The sequence below is a fragment of the Mya arenaria genome, chromosome 4 (genome assembly GCF_026914265.1).
Source record: "Mya arenaria isolate MELC-2E11 chromosome 4, ASM2691426v1".
Classification (NCBI taxonomy): Eukaryota; Metazoa; Mollusca; class Bivalvia; order Myida; family Myidae; genus Mya; species Mya arenaria.
Window position 1 is genome coordinate 1501867 of NC_069125.1, and position 25027 is coordinate 1526893.

General features: G+C 33.9%; 2 protein-coding genes across 2 annotated transcripts in view; one reads left to right on the forward strand and one right to left on the reverse strand.

The window, feature by feature from the left end:
- The window catches only part of LOC128232289 (lipoxygenase homology domain-containing protein 1-like), a 98978-nt gene that overhangs the window by 39462 nt on the left and 34489 nt on the right, over positions 1–25027 (reverse strand). Inside the window, exons 15-18 of the mRNA XM_052945769.1 lie at positions 23912–24014; positions 4993–5125; positions 2437–2687; positions 705–840 (exon numbers count right to left, since the gene is read on the reverse strand). Coding sequence (XP_052801729.1) covers positions 705–840; positions 2437–2687; positions 4993–5125; positions 23912–24014 — 623 coding nt within the window. The remainder of the gene's footprint in view (positions 1–704; positions 841–2436; positions 2688–4992; positions 5126–23911; positions 24015–25027) is intronic.
- Positions 6660–20351, forward strand: LOC128232291 (uncharacterized). Its single transcript, XM_052945771.1, has 3 exons — positions 6660–7034; positions 11260–13074; positions 19026–20351. The coding sequence occupies exons 2-3, from the start codon at positions 11331–11333 to the stop codon at positions 19124–19126; spliced, it is 1845 nt and encodes a 614-aa protein (XP_052801731.1). The 5' UTR covers positions 6660–7034; positions 11260–11330; the 3' UTR covers positions 19127–20351.

A 25027-nucleotide genomic window follows, 5' to 3' on the forward strand; every position in this document is an offset into this window, starting at 1 on the left:
GTTAAATTTACTTTTGAAAGGATTTAATCCGCCAATTGTTTACATGGTCTGTTGTAAATAAGAAAGATTTGCATTGATGGATATTCAGACAATTTAATGGCGGGCATAATTTGATATAACCTGCATTTTCATTAAACTAGACCAGCATGATTATCTACATTAAGTAATAAACCTTTACAACCCTAATTAAATTGACTTAATCATTTTTTAATAAATTTAACAACGAGTGAAAAACATTATTAACTTGTGAAACTTAAATAGACACCGTACCATGATTTCTTGAAACGTTTCCTTATAACAGGTTGAAGCAAAGCACATTATTTATCTTTTTATCTTTTTTCATATAATTTGTGTTATATTTACCTCATTAAAGAGTTTTTGAACTGTAAAAGCAAATGATCTTAATGATGATGACAATTATTTTTAATAAACTCAATATTAAGTAAGATGAAATTATTTACAGTCGAACCCTTTGGCTCGAACTCCCAGGGACTGGTGAAAAACCTCGAGCCTCGGAAATGTTCAAGCCAAGCAGGAATGCTTACTTTCAGTATAAAGAAATCAACATTCAATTCCAGGCAATGAGGAATTTGAGCCATGCGAGTTTAAGCCAATGAGGTTCAACTGTACTTAAGCTTGTTATGCTTAAAGAATTCGGGCATGATACAGGTTCGGCAATATATAGCCTCCACATAATCTCTTACTCTTGTCCTTCTTCTTTCTTCTTCCTGTATCCTCGTACAGCGTTCTTTGTATCAACCCATCACCTTCAGACGTCGACAGCCATTTGCGGCACGGGAAGAACTGCTCTATCCCTGTGTTTGGACAATACACTATCACCTGAAAGAAAAGTTGAAAACTTCACAGTCAAGACAGAGTATACATATAAATATATGTCATCTGAATAACGAGACTAGATGTCAGATGATATAATTGCAAGAAAATAGAAAATTGTCAAAAACTTGACATTATTAAATCCTACTAACTGATGTATCACATCCCTTACGACACATGCATCTTTCAGTTTTTGCACATTTTTCCAGATTGAAATTTACTGGGGTTGTCTACCACATTTATCCCAGAAAGTTTAAAAATAGCGTTGGTATATTTATCTGTACTCTTAAACAGATATGATTTAAACTGGGAGATCATTATGTGCTAGTTTTAAACAGGGAAACGCATATGAGACAGCGACGTGATTGTTGCGCTTCTTATTTTAATAATGTAAATTGATGTATTATCAGACTCAAACTAGCTCCCATTGGCAATTCTAACCATGTTTTGATGAAATACGGCATTTGCCGATTTTCAGACCATCTGGTGTCTTTAGTACCTTTAACTATGTCAATCTGTATGAGAGACACGCAGACATTCTTCTAAAAATCTATTCAGATATCATGTTTTATTTCATTTTTTTTCAGTGGTTCATAAACTGTTATCAGAGAGATATAACCCTTATCTCCCTGTTTTTACACAGTGAAATGACATTTGATATTATTCACTTTTCAAATATGGCCCGTTCTGCTGTCTAAATCCAAAATTTGCAGACACAAAGCTTGTGCAAAAGCTCATTTCCGGAATAGCTAGATGTTATTCAGTGTTGAAGCATTATCTTTTGCCATTAAATATTAATAAACATCATATTGAATGAGTTTTAAGCTTTAAAAAAAATAAAAAAATGTTTGTTTCAGTGAGATATTAATTTTCACATGTGATCAACAGAATTTTCATGAGTCAGGTTGTTAACGAGTGGTTGTCCCACTTGTGAAAATATTGCTCTCATTGCTCTGTTACTCGGTGAATAAAATTGATATCCCTCTGAAACAAACAATTATCCCAAGTGTATATTTATATAAAGGCATGATTCTTTATTCCAAATTTTAAAGGCTTATATGCCTTTTTTAATTTTATATTATGCCAGAAATGCTTCTTAAAGAAATAAAGATAGAAATAATCTAAAGGCTATAAAAAGAACACAATATTAGATGTTGGGTCTTCATGTGCATTAGAGTACAGACGTCCTCTTGTCATCATCTTGAATAAAAAAATGATCAAAGCCATAAGTTTCGAATCAGGCTCAAGTTAAGATAACCTGGTATTACCTGATAACCTCATATCACATGAAAAAAGCCTCGTTAAAGTATGTTGAACCGTGATTTATGAAGCACATTTAGATTATTTAAAAAATTTGAGGGTTCAAATTTCACAATTTCGTCAAAATCGATCAGGACCTGAATTTAAACAAAATATCTAATTTGCTGAAAAATACTCTCAGTATATTTAAAAAACAGCATTGCAAATTTCAAACCTCGTCAATTTGGCCAATGCCAAAATATCACAAAAACAAACCTCAAAAAGATAAAGCCATGTACAGTAAAAATGCTGCTTTACGAGAACATGATGTTTAAGAACGTAATCCAAGCTTGATTCCCTTACCTGTTCACAGTGCCAGCCTGCAGCCACACCTGTGTCATCATGCCCAATCTCCAAGCTTGTTAGCGGACTTAACATCGACTGCAAATTTATGTTGAATATCTCTGTCATTCCACGCTTAAACTTCCTGTCCGATAGCCAGACCTTACCGCTGTCTTGTTTTTTCTTGCCATTGTGTAGAAGAACGAACACATTGGCGTCTGTTCCGGCGTTTGGATAGTCCCCCGTCGAAACGGTAATAATGTATGGGTAGCCTGCATGATAGAGAGATTGGTATACTTGTAATATTGACATTTTTTCTTTAATTTAAAATTGTATTTCCACAATATGTACTAGGGTCATAGAGCCAAGACCTAGATCTGTTTTCAATTACATTCGCGGAAGTCTCAGTGACATGGGATTAGTGGCCGCTAATTAGTTTTAATATGGCTTAATGGGGTCAAAACTTCATGCATGTACTTTATTTAATAAAAACATATTGGGGGAATTTAGAGTGGCCTGATAAGGCAGGTGGCCTTTTAAAGCAGGTGGCCCTTAAACCAGGTTTGACTGTAATCATTTTAAATTATAGACAAAACCCACAAAAAATGAAGTTATACAATGTCAGATATGTGCCTGAATTAAAGCCTCAATTGTCCATTCTGCTGTAAGTGTCTATCTTAAGACACCTGTATACACACTTAAAGAACTGAATTCTGAAATTTGCTTACACCTAAAGGAAAACAGATTATGACATATAACTAGTGTTTCATAACAAATGATTTTATATTATTCAACAAAGATGGAAATAAACCAGCCACATTTTAATGGATGTCCAACAGTTACTTGTATTATACGCCTATCAAATTTAATTTCCATATCCCACAGTGAAAACACAGCATGCTGTAATGAAAAGTCCATATCAGCATCTTAGCATGTGTTGAGTGCTACCTTAAAACAAAACAACACTGTTGTTTAATCGAGTTTCTAACAGTATAAACTTATTTTTCAACAACATATTTTGAAGAAACATACTATATTTTGTAAAGATATCATTTCTAAAATGCAATTATAAATCATTTATGCGATAAAGAAATGGAATATCAACATCATGGATTTCTTTTTCAAAAATAAAATTTCACATACTGTATTTAACATTTGTTGAAAGTAAGGTATAAAGGGTGCATGACTTTTAACACAATTCATGTATATTTGTAGGTGTTTTTTTATTTAAATTAATGATAATAATTCCTCAGCCGTTTAACATGACTGATAAAGTCAATTCATATATTTTTGCGTTTTTTTATATTTCAAATCAGCATATTTTTATACTTTTTTCTTGACATTTGCTAAAGATTCCAGCACCAGGAAGAAAAGGATCAAAGGCTAGGTGAAGATATGATAAACTTCAAAGATGTTTGCCTCTCATCCCCTCATCAAATTGGTTCGAGCACTGCAAGCGGCACTTTGTCTTGGCCCACACCTGAATACTAGTTTTTACCCATGCAACAGACTTAAGTGATAGAAACTGGTATAAACTCCGATGTGTGGGACAATGGACTGCTTGAACCTTTAATTTAACATGGGTGACCATAAACACAAGGGAAAATCAAGCCGTAGAACTGACAAATATAATGGACAGGCGCATTCAAATTCGATAAGGCAAATGTATATTTTAAAAGATATACTTAAATTATCTTAACAAATATGCTGTGCGTAGAATGTGCATTTTTAAAACCTTTAAATTGATATCATTTTTGTTGCTGTGAATTAGTGTGTCATTTGGTTGTAAGAGTCCAAAAAGTTTCTTGACTGTTGGTTCGTGACTTGAACTCCCTTAATTCGTCAATATATTTATTTTTTTAAATACTATTATTTTCTTAGATTTTTTAGCCAAGCCCATGCAATTGTGTGCATGCATGCAGTGACTGTGTTTCGTAGTAAATACCTTTGTCTGCAATGTACAAAATTGGTATAAATTTAGAAAATTGACATCTGTATGAGCCCAAATTTGAATTTAAATCTTTTTAGTCTTTTTCTTATATCATACTTTAATGAAGTTACTCTCTATCGGTAATAATAACAAAAACACACAAGTTGATGCATATAACACTCATTCATGTTTGTTTCATTTTTCTGTTGAAAAAAGCTGTAAGTTTATCAATTTAATTTTAGCCCGAGTGATGTATGCATACCACATATCATTGTTAACTCTGCCATTGGCCTTTAATGAGAAAAATGTAATAGCCAGGTAAAATATTGGTTTAGTTATTACTGAACTTGGCCAATAGAGAATAGAGCATTTGAAACCACACATGGCCGGTGCTCGTTTAATTGTTCTATTGAAAGTCTGGTCGTTCTTGGAAAATGTTTGGTTGCCCCTGACCATAGTTTTTTTAGGGGGTCACATGGTTGCAAAATATTTTTTCATGACTGAATGATGACTTAACATCAAAAAGGAGAACACCATTTTTATTTATTTTTTTAAATCCAGTTTATATCCAGTGGTCTTATAATTTTTATTTGGTAGTTTGATCGGCCTAACGCAAATTAATAATATTTCAAGGATTGCCTCGTTACCTGTGTATGAGTCAGTCGCTCCGACCCCGGCGACAAGGTCTCGGAAAATCTGACCATCGTCCTCATCCTTCGACAACCAGCGTTGGCATGGAAACGTGTAGGTAATGGAATTGTCACAGTCGTCAATGATAACCTGCAGTGTAAACAACAAATTGAACATTTTCGTTCATTGTAATTTGATTCATATTGACACCACTAAAAACAGGCGCATAGCTAGGGCCAATATGGGACTACGCAGATTGATGACAGACAGCATATTAACCCATTCACCCCCTACTCGCCTTTGATTTTTATTTCAAATTCGGGGTTATTGGTATAACAGAAACTTCAACCAGTCAAAATTTCATTATGCAACTGCATATTTGCGTTTAATCAGCAAGGCGCCTGCAAAAAATAAAGCAATATGAAAAGAATAAACATATAAAGTCATGGTAAACATTGCTTTTTAAGTATGAAGTTAACACTTGAGAATTATTGCATTATAATTGGTTCATTAAGATAACATCCCTTCTAACCACTCAAAACCTTTTTGCACGTCACAGGGGATGAGGCCACGAGATTTAATCCTTGGGCCATATTCAATAACCCAACTTTGATCTAACTCTTGTTTAAAAAGTAGAATCTGAGCATTCTGAGTGGACTGTAAAAATAACAGACCAATAGATGGAATGGAATCACTGAGGCATACCTAAGAGTAAGGATAAAAAATATTATTTAATTCTGCCCAAGCTTGTTTTAATAAAGTTTTGAATGATAATAATATTATTATATATTATATCATATCATATCATATTATGTCAATATTTCCACTTCTATTGCACTTACATAGATAAATGCATATATTTTCAATTAACTGCATTCCTATTGAGATGACCATTTGAGGAAAAGTTTAAGGGCCATGGGTGCAGGCATTGTCAAGTTATCACTCAAACCCTCAAACAACCTCTTTGCATTCAAGGTCACTGTGACCTTGACCTTTGACAAGTTGACCCCTAAAATCCATAGGGGTCATCTACTTCCTTCATGTCAAGTTTGATGACCATAGGTCCAGGAATTGAAAATTTATCACTCCAACAAGCTGTGGTCAACTGACAGATGGAGGGACAGAATGACCGACGGACATACCGACCAACTGATAATAATGAGTGTAAGTAAATTAAAAACATTGAATATTTCAGAACTGTGGTTCACCTGTGTATGAATTATTTGGTCTGCAGAATATTTCCCATGCATTGGAAAAATGTTTAATGCAACAAAACAAGTTGTTTATATCGCATAATTAAAAACTCTTTTTAAAGATTTTCACACAAAGGAAAAGTAAGAAAAGGGGAAAATGTTAATATGAGGATTGATTTTTATTTTTCGTGCATTCATGCAGTTTAAATGAATGCTCGACTGCAATTTGAAAATTTGCCATTGCATCACCCCATTCTTCTTGGATTTGATAAATTGCAGGCAAGTGTTAAATAAGATGGTTGTACTGTTGTGATATTTTAAGTGTAATTGTACTTATACTTTCTATTTTGATCAAATTCTTTTCATTATTCTAACATATTTTATTTTTTTTTGCAATGGCCTAAGATACTCCTGGCTGTCCATGACATGGATTGTAGATTATCAATATTTGCACTTTTGAAAAAAAGAGAGAAATTAATACCAACGAAAGCTTATCTTTCAAAGTAATATGATGGATTACAATTTCACACATCTGTGAAAATGATATAAAAAAATAAAAAACACATGCAATGAAACTAATAGTAGTATTTTTTTATTTCATGTGGGTTGAATCAAGTAGATTGAAGTGGATGATATAAAAACTTCATCATATCCTGGTTTATATCCTGGTTTAGAGCGTTTCGCTAATGAGTAAATACATTTGGAAGTATAAGATATTGGTATATAAAGATGCCCAGATGAATGATTGTGCAATAAAAAAGTGCTGGCAAATATTTACACACAGTTTTGCACCGCATTCTTTATAAAGGACATATAAGAATAAATGGAATTAATTTTGCAATGGTTTAATGCCTTATTTGTTTCAGGTAAGTCAAAATTTTCAATTTAAAACATTTAAAAAATTGAATAACAGTCAAAATCTTTTTTTTTAACCAATCGGATGACAATATTTTTCAAATTATTTAATGTTTTAATTATCACATTTATCAACATTTTATCTTGCAGTACTTTTAAGTTGAATCGCAAACAATTCATTATTTTATCCATTGTGCATGCACCATCTTTTAATAACACACTTAATAAAACCGATTAATGAATTAGTGAAAATTTGGTCATTATTTTTGTTACAGAATTTGCAATGATGTGCAAAATAAACAAGCTGTATTTATGTGTTATCCAACATTCCATAATGACTTGTTCAAAATAGCAAGGATTTGCATAGTGGTTTCAGACAAAAAAGTTTTTAACATTTCCCAATTTAAAGGGGGGGGGTGTGGAGTCCATCCCTTACAAAGAAAAGAGAACTCTTCCCTTGGCCTCCGCCAACGTCGTTTGCATTTGCCCCACTGGTCCCTTGCGGGACAATCTCCGTGTGTGTGTGTGGGGGGGGGGGCAGTAATGACCCCAAGGGCATAATTTGAACCAAACTTCACAAGCAATTGTGACTTCACATGTAAACTTGGCTAAATATAGACTTCGCTCATGTAGACTTGGCTTAAAATAGACTTAGCTTAAAATAGCATTTTTTATTCTTTCAAGACCCATAATCCAGGCATGCATGGGCAGATCTGGCTGGTTTTCAAAAGGAACCAATTTCTAATGGATATCTAAATACTGTACAAGTTTCATCGAGATACAATCAAAACTGAAGACTGTATCATGTTCACAAGCAATTGTTTACAGACTAACTGATTTTTTTATACTTTCAAGGCCCATAATCTAGGCATGCATGGTCTGATCTGGCTTGTTTTCGAAAGGAACCGAGCTCTAATGGATATCTAAATACTGTACAAGTTTCATCGAGATACAATCAAAACTGAAGACTGTATCGTGCTCACAAGCTAGTGTTTACACAATAGCATTTTTTTATACTATCAAGGCCCATAATCTAGGCATGCATGGGTGGATCTGGCGGTTTTTCGAAAGGAACCGAGCTCTAATGGATATCTAGATACTGTACAAGTTTCAACGAGATACAATCAAAACTGAAGACTGTATCATGTTCACAAGCAATTGTTTACAGACGCACGAAGCAGGGATGCACATACTACGTACACATTACCATCGCATAAGCTCTTCTGGCCTTTGGCTAGTAGAGTTAAAAACACTACAAGAAACCAAATAAATGGACATTCACTATTGTAAACTACTTAAGAATTTTAATGTTCCATAAAATATTATTTATGCCTGATATCAAAACAACTATCCCATCTCTAAGTGGTAATAAATCAACGAAATACCACATATTTTTTTGGAATTTGGCATTTATTGCAATGCCGAAACAGTTATTTTTTTTGGTGCAATTTACTGCCTTCTAAAGGCTGTTTTCCTTTGCGAAATTGTTCATTTTCCTGCCTTAACTCATGATATTTCCCAATTAATTAAATAAAGATTCTGTGAATGAATAAAAAAAAAACTTAACTCATGATATTTCCCAATTAATTAAATACAGATTCTGTGAATGAATAAAAAAAAAACTTAACTCATGATATTTCCCAATTAATTAAATACAGATTCTGTGAATGATTAAAAAAAACAACCTTAACTCATGATATGTCCCAATTAATTAAATACAGATTCTGTGAATGAATAAAAAAACAACTTAACTCATGATATTTCCCAATTAATTAAATACAGATTCTGTGAATGATTAAAAAAAACAACCTTAACTCATGATATGTCCCAATTAATTAAATACAGATTCTGTAAATGAATAAAAAAAAAAACCTTAACTCATGATATTTCCCAATTAATTAAATACAGATTCTGTGAATGAATAAAAAAAAACTTAACTCATGATATTTCCCAATTAATTAAATACAGATTCTGTGAATGATTAAAAAAAAACACCTTAACTCATGATATGTCCCAATTAATTAAATACATATTCTGTGAATGAATAAAAAAAACACTTAACTCATGATATTTCCCAATTAATTAAATAAAGATTCTGTGAATGAATAAAAAAAAACCTTAACTCATGATATTTCCCAATTAATTAAATACAGATTCTGTGAATGAATAAAAAAAACCTTAACTCATGATAATTCCCAATTAATTAAATACAGATTCTGTGAATGATTAAAAAAAAACACCTTAACTCATGATATGTCCCAATTAATTAAATACAGATTCTGTAAATGAATAAAAAAAAAACTTAACTCATGATATTTCCCAATTAATTAAATACAGATTCTGTGAATGAATAAAAAAAAAACACCTTAACTCATGATATGTCCCAATTAATTAAATACAGATTCTGTGAATGAATAAAAAAAAACCTTAACTCATGATATTTCCCAATTAATTAAATACAGATTCTGTGAATGATTAAAAAAAAACACCTTAACTCATGATATGTCCCAATTAATTAAATACAGATTCTGTAAATGAATAAAAAAAAACCTTAACTCATGATAATTCCCAATTAATTAAATACAGATTCTGTGAATGATTAAAAAAAAACACCTTAACTCATGATATGTCCCAATTAATTAAATACAGATTCTGTAAATGAATAAAAAAAAAACTTAACTCATGATATTTCCCAATTAATTAAATACAGATTCTGTGAATGAATAAAAAAAACCTTAACTCATGATATTTCCCAATTAATTAAATACAGATTCTGTGAATGATTAAAAAAAACAACCTTAACTCATGATATGTCCCAATTAATTAAATACAGATTCTGTGAATGAATAAAAAAACAACCTTAACTCATGATATTTCCCAATTAATTAAATACAGATTCTGTAAATGAATAAAAAAAAAACTTAACTCATGATATTTCCCAATTAATTAAATACAGATTCTGTGAATGATTAAAAAAAACAACCTTAACTCATGATATGTCCCAATTAATTAAATACAGATTCTGTGAATGAATAAAAAAACAACCTTAACTCATGATATTTCCCAATTAATTAAATACAGATTCTGTAAATGAATAAAAAAAAAACTTAACTCATGATATTTCCCAATTAATTAAATACAGATTCTGTGAATGATTAAAAAAAAAACACCTTAACTCATGATATGTCCCAATTAATTAAATACAGATTCTGTGAATGAATAAAAAAAAACCTTAACTCATGATATTTCCCAATTAATTAAATACAGATTCTGTGAATGATTAAAAAAAAACACCTTAACTCATGATATGTCCCAATTAATTAAATACAGATTCTGTAAATGAATAAAAAAAAACCTTAACTCATGATATTTCCCAATTAATTAAATACAGATTCTGTGAATGAATAAAAAAACCTTAACTCATGATATTTCCCAATTAATTAAATAAAGATTCTGTGAATGAATAAAAAAAAAACTTAACTTATGATATTTCCCAATTAATTAAATACAGATACTGTGAATGAATAAAAAAAACACTTAACTCATGATATTTCCCAATTAATTAAATAAAGATTCTGTGAATGAATAAAAAAAAAACTTAACTTATGATATTTCCCAATTAATTAAATACAGATACTGTGAATGAATAAAAAAAACACTTAACTCATGATATTTCCCAATTAATTAAATACAGATTCTGTGAATGAATAAAAAAAAAACTTAACTCATGATATTTCCCAATTAATTAAATACAGATTCTGTGAATGAATAAAAAAAAACCTTAACTCATGATATTTCCCAATTAATTAAATACAGATTCTGTGAATGAATAAAAAAGCAACGAATTTATTAAAAAAATTAAACACCATCATGGTAAGACTTGCTCTTTTTTTGCATAATGTATGCATAAAAAGTAAAAACATTTATATTTGACATTTAAGCATGACTTACTTGTAATTCCTACCTTTGCATAACAAGTATAATAAAACATCAGTTGTCTGCAAGAATGACAAGTACCGGTAGTTGATTTCTTATCTGGCAGCAAAATCCGCCAAAATGTTATATATGCGCAAATTACACATGACATTGTTGAAATAGAAGGCTTTGAAGTTATAAATGCTTGCTTCCGATATACCTGACGTTAGTTACTTTGAGGTGCCAACAGCAACTGCTACTGTGGTGGGTTGGTGAATAAGCCATATAACTTTATGAAGAGATTTGTTCTGATTATTGCAGACTGAGTAATTCCCTGCTGGCATCCATGTTACCCCGAGATAAACACTACAATCCCACATCCATTGCACAAAATGAAGACAGTTTGGTTCGGAGCGTGGTTATTATTCTGCTACGAAATCAGTGGAAAATTAATTAACCATAAAAATGATCAGAAACCGTGTGAATGTAATGTTGATATATCACTGGCAACTGAATTTTTTAAAACTATGTGCTCCGAACGGACCCGTGATTTTTTTTCTCAAGTTGCGGATTTACAGTCGGCAGTTGTACACTTAGAAAATATGCTATCACTTTATAAAGAAGATGCCTACAAAGATTATCGTGAAGTGAGACGAAAAAATTTAGACATAGAAAATAGTGTTCATAACCTCAAAAGTCTATTTCAAACAGGGGATAGTAATAGTCAAGAGTCGTGCCATCATAATTGTGGCAAAAGAACTTCGAATGGATTGGATGGAATATTCAACAGAAAAAAACTTTTGAAAATGTTTAAATCATATATCTCAGAACTTTTAACAAGCAGTGATGAGTTTCAAAATAGTGGAATAAAACAGCTGATTCATCATGGGGTTAAAAAAGAAATGGAATCCTATTTTCCGAACTTAAAACTCGCTCCAAAACACACTAATCAGGGCAAAGGAGATTTCAATCGTAAAATGAGAGCTCATTCTAAAGATGCTCCAATCCTCGTTAACCAAAGAAAGGAACTGTCTACAGATGACAGAAAAGAGTTTACAGCAGACAGCTATAGAAATAATAATGTTCAGTCTGATGGAGCCTATCAGAATGATATGAAGAGGATTTATTCCATTTTGATCAACCAGGGTACTAAGGTTGAAGAGGTTACAGCCAACCTTGAAACAAAGATAAAAGATCTTGATGCACAAACCAGGAATTTTCATTCAAAATTAGAATCCACAGCACAGAGATTTGTAAAAAGCAGTATTACATCAGAGCTTAAAAATGTTCACAATAATATTTCAGTTATTGCAGATGCTTATCATAATTTGGAAAGAAAAACAAGAAATATCACCAGCGGTCATGTTAATTATTTGATTGATGTGAAAGTTGAAAGTATGGGCGACAATATAGTAGACCGTTTACTCCATGAGTCAAGTCCTCTGAATAATAAAATACAGGACTTAGAACAAAATGGAAGAATGTTAGCAGAAAACAGTACTGCAGAAATAACCAGAGTTAGATTTGAGCTGTCTACATTGATTAACAAAATGGAGAGTTTAAATTCCACGGTTTCCACTATGACACAAAGCATGCCACTTTTAGACAAAGTAAAAGAGTTTTTGCAGATTGTTAATGATTTAAAGCGATCTTTACCAAATCTAGAAGACTTAAGAGATAGCATATCCAATCAAACATCACAAAACTTTGAACAAACTAGAGCCATACTTACCTTAGAAAATAAAGTCAAAAATTTAATCAACAATGAAAGTGTAGTCTTAAATGCCATAGATAATTATGACAACAGACTAAGTGAAATTTCCAGAGACATCCTTAATATTGAGGTTCGTGAATGGACGCAATATGACTTCAGCCACAGCAATGACAGAAACGGTTGTCATGGTGGCACAAAATATGTTAAAAAAGGGCCAAAAATGTACGAGAAACTTTATGTAGGAGTTGTGCTATGCTCAAGCACCCAGTATAAGATTTACCTTGGAGATAACCTACAAGACCCATTTTTGGACATTGGTGACATGTATGGTTTTGGAGATGACCATTGTGAGTTTGTGGGAGGACAGAATTCAGCATCCATGACAACAGGAATGCCGTCATATTTGTCAAAACCAATGACAGGTAGGTTCCATTTATTTTTTAACATTTTAGTTATTCTTGATTTTCAAAATTTAAAACTGCACTCTCACAGATTGACCATTTTGACAACTTTTTAATTTTTTGTCTTAGAATGAGCCATTTTTTGTGAATGTCTGGAAATCAGTGATTAAGACTGCTGACAAAAAATCAGTTCGCAGTTTTGCATATTTACAGTAGAAAATTGATTTTAAATTGCTTAAAGCCTTCATCTAACACTTAAAGAAAAATTAGTTTATCAGTATACAACATCAATTTACGAATGTAAATATGAAAACATCAAGCAATATCCAAAATGTTTGCATTAATTTTTTTCAATAATTTAAATAGTCAGCAAACTGTGTCTCCTCAGAGTTCAACCAAGTATTTGGCTGATTGCAAGCGTCTGCCAATTAAAAGATATGGAGTGTTCATCGTAACAAAACGAAGCAGCCGATGTGTTTGTTTGATGGTTATCTTGTCATTTTTTGGGGTGTTTGGGGGATTTGTGAATAACAAACCAGGGTTGTGTATTACAATTTTTACTGACTAAGCCATCTTGGACCAAAAATATCAAAAATGAAAAAATCTCAGACTGATTATTTCACCATTTTCTGTTACTGAAATCGGTTCGGCGTGGTCAAAATTGGTCCAGACCGGTTTAAAAAAATTATTGGTTTTTACAAGCCCTGTATGCATATAACTATTATGATAGAGACTCTTATAATGTTTAATAAAACCCTGAGGTTCACGATGCTTTATTTAACAGAAATGTATGGGAAATACCAAGGATATCATTAACTGGACTGCTCACTCACTATATGCTAATGAGGTTGATACGTGGGTGGAACATAGCTTTTTTAACAGTAGTGGGCAGTTGCCTAAGTCTTGGTGGTGATAGTAGTTTATACTCCGGGTCCCGGCGTGAGCACATTGAAGGGTCCCAGAGTGACAGTTCAACCACTGCACACCTATCCTGGGCAGAACCAGTACTAGGTGCCTTCACCTCTGCAAGGAACTGACAACTTCTGTACATACCAGGGGCAGTGGTACAGTGCGAATGGTCGTAGAAAGGATTTCATGACCAATCACAACAGAAGTGACCTGGTCCGCCCGGGAATCAAACCCGGGTTGTCCGATTCAGAGTCCAACGCTCTACCGATTGAGCTAACCGGGCGGACTTTGCCTAATTCTTGACTCTTTTTGAGGTTTAAATAGACAGGAGAAAGAACTGGGGAAAATAGTTCAAATGAGATTTCACATGAAGAACATTTAACTTCTCTTTCTAGAATTAATGCGATGCAAGCATTTTGGATTGAAAAATAAACAAGAGATGTTTGTCAAACATTATGCCCCCCCTGAGCGCCATGTTGTCAGGATTATATGGACAATTGAATGAAATATGCATGGACCGAAATGACAGCTGATTTGTTGCTGTTTTAAGATTATGACCATTGAAGTGTGAGGATAAAGTGTGTTATGACCGTCATGACCTTTGACTCTATGAACTCAAAATCCAGAGTCATCAGCTGGTCACCACAAACCTAAATGTCAAGTTTGAGGGCCATGGGTGCAGGCATTGTCAAGTTATCACAAGACAAGTTTTTTTCGTTCCAAGTCACTGTGACCTTGACCTTTGACCCGATGACCCCTTAAATCATAAGGGGTCATCTACAAGTCAGATGCAACTCCAAGTCAAGTTTGAAGGCCATGGGTTCAGGCATTGTTGAGTTATCACTCGGACAACCTTTTACCATTCAAGATCACTGTGACCTTGACCTTTGGCTCTATGAATCCTAAAATCAATAAGGGTGATCAACTGGTCAGGCTTAACACCCATGTCAAGTTTAATGATCATAGGTTCAGGCATTGTTGAGATATCAGTGGGGGAAGATTTGTTAACTTTTTGCGTTAAAAGGTTACTGTGACATTGACCTTGGCCTGATGACCCCCAAAGTCGATAGGGTCATTTACTGGGCAGGCCCAACCTTCATGTCAAGTTTGATGACAATAGGTCCAAGAATTGTCGAGTTTGCTTTCAAGGTCACTGTGACCTTGACCTTTGACCCCTAAAATCAATAAGGGTCATCTACTGGTCAGGCCCAACCTCCAAGTCAAGTTTGAGGGCCATGGGTGCAGGCATTGTTGAGTTATCACTTGGACAACCTTTTATCATTCAAGGTCACTGTGACCTTGACCTTTGGCCAATGACCCCTAAAATTAATAGGGACAATCTTCTGGCCAGGCTCAACCTCCAAATCAAGTTTGAGGGCCATGGGTGCAGCCATTGTCAAGTTATCACTCGGATAACCTTTTACCATTCCAGGTCACTGTGACCTTGACCTTTGGCCCAATGACCCCTTAAATCAATAGGGATCATCTTCTGGCCAGGCCCAACCTCCAAGTCAAGTTTGAGGGCCATGGGTGCAGGCATTGTCGAGTTATCACTCGGACAACCTTTTACCATTCCAGGTCACTGTGACCTTGACCTTTCGCCAGATGACCCCCAAAAACCATAGGGGTCATCTCCTGGTCAGGCCAATTCTTCAAGTCAAGTTTGAGGGCCATGGGTGCAGTTATTGTTGAGTTATCAATCGGACAACCTTTTACCATTCAAGGTCACTGTGACCTTGACCTTTGGCCCAATGACTCCCAAAAACAATAGGGGTCATCTACTGGTCAGGCCCAACCTCCAAGTCAAGTTTGAGGGCCATGGGTGCAGGCATTGTTGAGTTATCACTTGAACAACCTTTTACCATTCAAGGTCACTGTGACCTTGACCTTTGACCCATTGAGCCCAAAAAACAAAAGGGGTCAGCTACTGGTCAGGCCCAACCTCCAAGTCAAGTTTGAGGGCCATGGGTGCAGGCATTGTCATGTTATCACTCGGACAACCTTTGACCATTCAAGGTCACTGTGACCTTGACCTTTGGCCTGATGACCCCCAAAAACAATAGGGGTCATCTACTGGTCAGGCCCAACCTCCATGTCAAGTTTGAGGGCCATGGGTGCAGGCATTGTTGAGTTATCACTCGGACAAGCTTTAAAATTATTTTACCATTAAAGGTCACTGTGACCTTGACCTTTGACCCGATGACCCCCAAAATCAATAGGGGTCATCTACTGGTCAGGCCCAACCTCCATGTCAAGTTTGAGGGCCATGGGTCCAGGAATTGTTGAGTTATCACTCGGACAAGTTTGGTCTACCGACGGACCGACGGACCGACCGACCGACCGACCGACATACCGACATGCCTGTGCAAAGCAATATACCCCTCTTCTTCGAAGGGGGGCATAATTATTATAAATGTTGTTAAGTAGAAATTCATCGATTTAATCTGTCAATATCAATAATTTTATTACCTCCCTTTGGTACAAATAATTTAATTTAGTTTCAAGCGAAATATTTTATGAAAATAACAGCTTAAATATGCTTATTTTGTTTAAAATATATATATATATATATATATATAAACTATTTACTTTGTAAAATATGGAAATTATTAGTATATAAGCAAATATAGTATAGAACTTTTGATAGGAAGGTCACTTGTTATGCCATTTTAGTAGTGACCTTGTCTGCGCTATATTTAGATTATTCTTTTGTTTTTGTTGTGTGTTTGTATTTGCAATTAAAAGCACTTTTTTATCAATCTGGGAATTAAAAATGACAAAAACATTAAGAAAAGTCATTTGGATACACAATAACTTCAATAAGGATACATTTAACTAAAACATACTGGGAACTCTAACCGGGTAAATCATTTGCATCTCATAAAAATCATCAAAATGACAAGATTTGAAAACCTGCAGTTTCTCAACACATCAGAATAAAACTATAGATCGTAAAGCAACACATTATAAAATGTTTAATCAAGATAAATTTTTCTGTATGATAAATTGATTTATGAAATATATTATCATTTTTTACATTTTTTTCATAAGAGCTGCAGATTCACAGTCATGAATATCATATGAAATGGTGCCATAAACCAGTTCCCTGGATGTAAAATGGCTTAACGCAAGATGGTTGTACCATAGTATACTAATAGATGGCATGACAACAATCTTGCAATAAGCAATAAGCCTTGATGTTGTATAAAGATTTACAGAAAAAAAAACGAAAAAAAAAGAGTTTCTGTCTTAAATCTTGAATAATGATAATATGCTTAAAGTTTTTGCTATTTTTTATTGCATTTTGAGATTTAAAGTAAGCATGTTGTAAAACAAAATGGTATTTAACCATCCTAAAAGTGCATTTTCATGTGTATGTGCTATAAAATATTTGTATGCATTTAAATTCATATTAAATTCTGTGACTCCAGGAAATATAATGTGTTATTATTTGTTGTAATGTTTAGGCATAACACATTTCTAAAAATAAAATAGAAAATTACAGAAATGAGGCTTCTCATCAATAACAGGGCTTCTAAAAACCGGCCATTTGCCAGTCTGGACCGTTTTTGACCAAGCCAGACCGATTTCAGTTTCAATAAGTGTAAAAAAAATCGTCCGAAATGTTTTCCTTTTTATATAATTTCAGTCCATAACGACTAAGTCAGTAAAAATTGTAATACACAAACATCTTTGGATCATTCACACATTCAAAATTACCCCCAATTAAAGTGTCCTAGTTACCATCAGACCAATGTCACCAGCTGATTTTTCCACTACACTGAACCCTCTATAGCCTATGCAGATGCTTGCAGTCTGTCCAATCACGTGTATTGGTAGGTCGCAGAAGACACAATTAAACAAACCATGTGTTAATTATGTGCTTGCAGCTATCCTGATTAAGTGTTAAAATCGGTCCATATTTTCAATTTGGCAATATGCTATGTCGGCGTCGAACATTACATGATATATCTGTTTGTTGATTACCAAACTGTTACATTTAATTTGTAATAAAGAAGCATTGCTGGTTAAAAACGGTTTTAAAGATAAATGCAATTGTCATTGTTAATACGGGAAAGCATAAAAATTCCGAATTAATTAACCTATCAACAGCAACACGCTTCATTAACTACAGAGCTGGGTGCGCCACTTATGTCATTTTAATTCACAGTAATGAAATATTCGTCGTCAATATCAAACTTATAGCTTGAAGCCCCGATTATAAATCTATATGTATTTCTATTCAAGATTATCAGTTGAATATTGACCCACTGTAGAAGCATTAAGCAAACAAATCATAATACTGTTTCACTTTTTGTCGTCTGACCGCTTCCTGCCGGTCGCAGTTAATTACGAGCGCAGTAGTTCTTGTTAGAAACGCCACAGAACTCGGTAAGAATCTCATTTGAATTAAGCTTGTATCAATAGCTATCAAAATCGGCTATGATGGCTCTAGAGCCCACATCGCGAAAAATATTGAAAGAATACACGTCATGAAAATGTGTTACATTTCTATATTATCTGACTTTTGAACAGGTCTTTTTTTGAGGGGGTGGGGGGATGTTGTCGCTGGGTGCGAACCGATTGAGGTCCCAAACTTTTAGAAGCCCTGATCAATAATAATATTGAACTTAAAAATTGACACTGTGTGACTACACAAGAACATAAATCTGACTAATATAACCCGATCATCAAAAGATTATAATAACATCTCAAGTGGACGCCAACACTCATCTGAATTTCCCCATCGGGTAAGGGACATAACTCAAGAAATAATAAAGTCAAATCTTTTCGACTTGCTTGTTATATACCCATTCTCATTGTTAACATATATACCAAATTTCATGTTTCAGATTATCCGCAATATCAGCAAATACATGCTTTTAGCATTAACAGTTGTGTTAAACAGATCATGAATATAATTACTGACATAAAACATTTGCACTTCTCCATCACCTATAATAACAACAACACCTACAACAACAACAACACTTCTGTAATAGGAAAACAGACAAACTAAATAGAATAAAACAAATAATTAATTTCCTCTTTCTCTTTTTCAGGTTATAAACGACGCCACTGGGGTGAGAAACCTCACAAAGGGAGATTATGGGTGCTTAACTCCCCACCTATGTACTATCAATGCGGAGTTACCATCCCTTGACAAGACCACTATCAATGCAGAGTTATCATCCCTTGACAAGACCACTATCAGTGCAGAGTTATCATCCCTTGACAAGACCACTATCAATGCAGAGTTACCATCCCTTGACAAGACCACTATCAATGCAGAGTTATCATCCCTTGACAAGACCACTATCAGTGCAGAGTTATCATCCCTTGACAAGACCACTATCAATGCAGAGTTATCATCCCTTGACAAGACCACTATCAGTGCAGAGTTATCATCCCTTGACAAGACCACTATCAGTGCGGAGTTACCATCCCTTGACAAGACCACTATCAATGCAGAGTTACCATCCCTTGACAAGACCACTATCAATGCAGAGTTATCATCCCTTGACAAGACCACTATCAATGCGGAGTTACCATCCCTTGACAAGACCACAATCAATGCAGAGTTACCATCCCTTGACAAGACCACTATCAATGCGGAGTTACCATCCCTTGACAAGACCACTATCAATGCGGAGTTACCATCCCTTGACAAGACCACTATCAATGCAGAGTTACCATCCCTTGACAGGACCAACAACAAATTTCCTGAGCAAATAATCATTTAAATGTTATAAAGAAAAGAAAGGCAGAAAACTTATTAGTATATAGTGTTACCATTTTGGAAGAAGTTAAATCAATCTAGAGTTACCGTTCTTGAAACAGGATACCTCAGTTTAAAAGCATATTGAGTTATAATCCCCTTACAAGACCAACCACCAAGTGAAATCAATGATTTTCTAACTCAATACAGAGAACTGTTATGGAAAGCCTTCTGTATGCCAACAAAGCCACTGATTGCATAGTTACTTTCCATTAAATGAGGAAGTTCATGACAAAAGACTCTACCATACTATGTCATTGTGCATTAATATTGTGATGTTGCAAAAGAATTTGTCATCAGTAGGCAATGAGTATGAATACAGTCAAACCCCGTTGGCTCGAACTCCAAGGGACCGGCGAAAATACCTCGAGCCTCGGAAATTTCGAGCCAAGCTTACATTCATTTTAAATAAATCAGTCCTTTACATCTAAATTTGAGCCATCGAGGAATTCGAGCCAAGCGAGTTTGAGTCAACAGGGTTTGCCTGTACCATAAAATCCAACTATACAGTCGATTTTAACCTAAAAATCAACAACATGTAAATAAATGCTTTACTGTTTCACTATAGTGAATTACAATAAAAAAACAGTTTTCATACTGTTTAAGTGTATTTGTTTGGTCACTTTGAATTTTTTTTCTTTTTTTTTCGAGCTGCAGTACATTTTTAATGACTAGATCTACATATTTCAATCAGCTTTTTAATCCAAACTAGGCCACCATCGTGATATTTTTTAATTATATCTGTACTTTTTTCATATTTTAAGAGTTCATCCTCTTGTGAATACTATAAAAAAGTTATTGCCATTAAGTTGAGGCTGGCATTAACTCCTATGAGTACATAAGGCCTGAAAAATGATTATGTATGTTTCTGGTTTCTCGACCTACTCTATTTTTTCCCCAAATCTAAACCTTCTTTTTTTTCTTATCTATTTTTTTTTTAAATATTTTTTTTTTTTTTTGGCTTTCAACAATATCAGTAATGCACATATCAAATGTATATGTTCTTCAGCATACTAGTAATAGTTTTTGGTAACAAAATATTCTCCAGATACATTTACTTGCCTAATAAAAAATCCTATTTTTGGGAGGGTAGCATGAAACCAATAACAAACATATTATTTATTTACGCCAAAGTGACTTTTTCCAGGTGGAAGCGAAATCTTTCTATCTACTACATTATTGAATTTCTCTTAAAACCTTTTCGCTTTCAACTCCTAGGGGCCATTTCAATAAACGATATTCGGCAACTTCAGTAATCTTAAATCCATATATACATCACAATTGCTAACACATTATTTTGTTTTTATTTCCCGAACGTAACGTTGTGTTCAGTTTTAATTCGGGCTAAATCTCAATCTATTACAGAAAAGCTCATTCTTAATAATTCACATTAAACGATTTTTATATCATTGCGGAGAGAAATATATAAAACATCTAAAAACAAAATATAAAAAAATGGAAAAAATTATGGTCTGGGAAAGCTCAATGTCTTTATTATATATTAAATGCCTTTTTTTCTAATTGCAGATAATACATTTTACAGTAAAACAGGTTGGCACTTGTAAAAGTTCACAATGAAAAAATTTAGGTTTTTTGGCATTACGCAACAACTCATGAAAATATGTGACATTAAGTTTTTAGCTTCCTCATTGGATATTTTTCATCACAGTAAAACCTGTACTAAGTGGCCACTTATAGGAAGGGCAAATAGGCTGCTTATGACAGGTGGCCACTAAATCCTAAGATGGGAAATTGCTGCCACTTAACCTTCAACACTTCTAAAATAACAACTGCTTTCTAAAAATTTGATACACTAAACACATTCTTTCAGAGTCTAACACATGCAATATCGATGGCCTCACTTCAAAATGCCGAACCTGAATTTTTTTCTGTTTTCGGAATTTTGAAATCATTAAAATCATATTACCACGACGAATAACTAAAAAATTTGCGACTGAAAACATTGAATTTTGTCACCCATATTCAAACTTGAAAATAACCAGGTTTGACTGTATTTAAGTTTTCATATACACCTTCCTACCAACACCAAGATAAGGATCGAATAACACCATACAAACTATTAATTGAGGCTTTATGATATTATCAGAATCACAGTAAAAATAATTATATGATTCCACTTACATTATTGACTGACCATATTATTTCCTCCGACCCTACACTTTTTTTTCCGACATTTTTTTTTATATTTCCTAAAAAATTATGCTTACATACCTACCTTATTACTTTTTTTCTAAGATGTGAGTGGAAACAATTAACCTTCTTTTTTGGCCTCACAGTTATGAAATAGGGTACAATCTATTATTATCCGCATGTCTTGAACATATTTTTACAATTAAACTTGATTAAATCTGCAGTACATTGCTACCATTTAACACCACTTAAACTTAGTAATTAACCCAAAAACGCAAGAACCTAAGGGTTGAAGTCTTTGATCATTGTTACAATCTGATGATAGATATTGATTTAAAGGCTTATAATATTTAAACCATGCATAAAAAGCGGTTAATATTTCCTTTGTTTGTACATTTCTTGAGGAAATTGGGTGTAAAAATTTATGAAGTATATTAATAAATTGCGTAAAAAACATGCAGAATAAAGGTTTATATGGTAACATAACACACAAATTCCTGCATTTATTCCCAACAATAAAAATAGCAACCATGGCATCTATATGCAATAAACTAGAGCTATCATGCTTGTGATGCAGCCAGGAAATAGGAGTGGTAAAATGTAAAGTAAGGGAATTAACAAGTAAAAGAGAGAAATGGCAGTTGCACATCAACCCATGCATGCTGACCAACATTCCTACAAGTTTCAAGAGTGTAGGTACAATATTCTAGGAGCCACGTTCCTACCAAGCTTTATGAGTGTAGGTACAGTACTCCAGGTGACAAATTCCTACCAAGTTTCATGGGTGTAGGTACAGTACTCTAAGTGCCATGTTCTTTCCAAGTTTCATGGGTGTAGGTACAAAACTTAGGATGCCACATGCAACGACAGATTTTTTCAGACCATAACTTTCTAAGTAAAGGGCCATTACACTTGGACTGAGTCAAATGTGATGGAATCTAGTCAGGCCAGTGCACATCATATCTGTCAATCAGTCAATACCTTTCAATTATCTTTCAAGTATTAATGAGCAGTTTTAACTTATTTATTTTGGTAAAGGTCATAAACTGATACAGATCACTAGAGACAATTGTTTAAAACCTTAATAAGTTCTCAGCATGTTATATCTGTTGCTTCGTTTGGGGATTAAAAAGATGATATTGGATAATAGTAATTATTGGATGAATATTGACTTATCAATACTCCAATTGGATAACTTGGACCAATCAAAATAACAAACCAGTTTTATACAATCAGCTGCTGGAGACAATTGAAAAACACTTGGATAAGTACACAGCGGAGACAATTGTAAAACACTCGGATAAGTACTCAGCAGAGACAATTGTAAAACACCCGGATAAGTACTCAGCGGAGACAATTGAAAAACACTTGGATAAGTACTCAGCGGAGACAATTGTAAAACACTCGGATAAGTACTCAGCGGAGACAATTGAAAAACACTCGGATAAGTACTCAGCGGAGACAATTGTAAAACACTCGGATAAGTACTCAGTGGAGACAATTGAAAAACACTCGGATAAGTACTCAGCGGAGACAATTGTAAAACACTCGGATAAGTACTCAGCGGAGACAATTGAAAAACACTCGGATAAGTACTCAGCGGAGACAATTGTAAAACACTCGGATAAGTACTCAGCGGAGACAATTGTAAAACACTCGGATAAGTACTCAGCAGAGACAATTGTAAAAACTCGGATATGTACTCAGCAGGTTATCTTTTGACTAGTTTGACCATTGAAATGATTTGATTGTATAATAGAAATCAATGGATAAATATTGATCAATGTTCAATCAATAAATATTTTGGCTAGATTTAGCCAAACCAAAACATTTAAGCCATTGTATGGGTGCAGGTAAACACTGAGTGTAAATTTGCAGTGTGGGTATAGTGCTAAGAGTTAAAGGGTCATAATCATGGCTACCAGAAATGAAAAAAAAACAATTATCATGATAAAATGTGGTATAAAGCATAGTTTTATGCATATTTTTATTAAGGTAAATACTATATGCGAAACAAACCTTATCCAGGAACCAGCCAGGGCCGAACCCTCCGTTATCATGGCCGATGCGTATCCTGTCCAACCTTCCGAGACATGGGGTTTCAATGACAAACTGGTCTTGCCTGCAGAATAAATGACTCGTAAAGAAAATCATGAAAACAAATTCAAATGGTAACATTCAAATCATTTTATGTTTTTGCTGAAATATGTCAATGTTGAAGTGCAAACCTGCATTTTTTTCTCTCAGTAAAGATTCATATATATGATCTTAAAATACTATAACAAAATAAAATAATGGGGGGAGAAAATGCTTAACCTAAGGTTTTTCTTAGCGCAATTATGAGTAAACAGAACAAGAGCAGTCACAGACAGCTATATCCCCCGCCTCATGGGGGCATTTTTTGTAACAAAAGCCAATCAATGGTAAGGGTAGTTTCTCAGGAACATAAGAAATGCGTAAAATTAAGAAAGGGCAATAACTCTTTCGAAAAAGGTCAAATTGCAAAAGCCTGACAAAATGTGCTGCGTCACTATATAGTCATAAACGTAAGAGGAGTTGCGAAGAAACCAATTTTAAATGTAAAATAAAGAAAGGGCAATAACTATCTGTGAAAGTTTGGTAGAAATCGCATGAGAAATGTAAGAGGAGATGCAAAGAAATGAATGTGGGACGGACGGACGCACACACACACGCACGGAAGCGCCCCTACCATTACTATATCCCCTCCCCTTTTCAAGGCGGGGGATAAAAATTGGAGGTAAGTTTTCTAGTAATGTATTACAAAGTTTCCTGTTTACAAAATTTCTGACAGTAAATGCAAAACTGTAAAATGTGTATATATAGTAATGAAACATATATCTCGAAAGGTGATTTAAATGTGTGCCTTTTACAGAAAATTATAAATAAAAAATAAACAACCTACATGGGTTTAATGTGATTTATGGTTTTCCTTCATGCTCTTCAAAGCAAATCACAATTTTACTTCATATTTTATTTGTTTTATAAATATATACATATAAGGACGGTGTATCTAAAATTTGTGTCGAGTGTTTTATTGCAAATCGACAGTCAAACAAGACGTTCCGGATCAAATTATCATTGTTAATAACCCTTTAAGAACATAAATTACTGGCT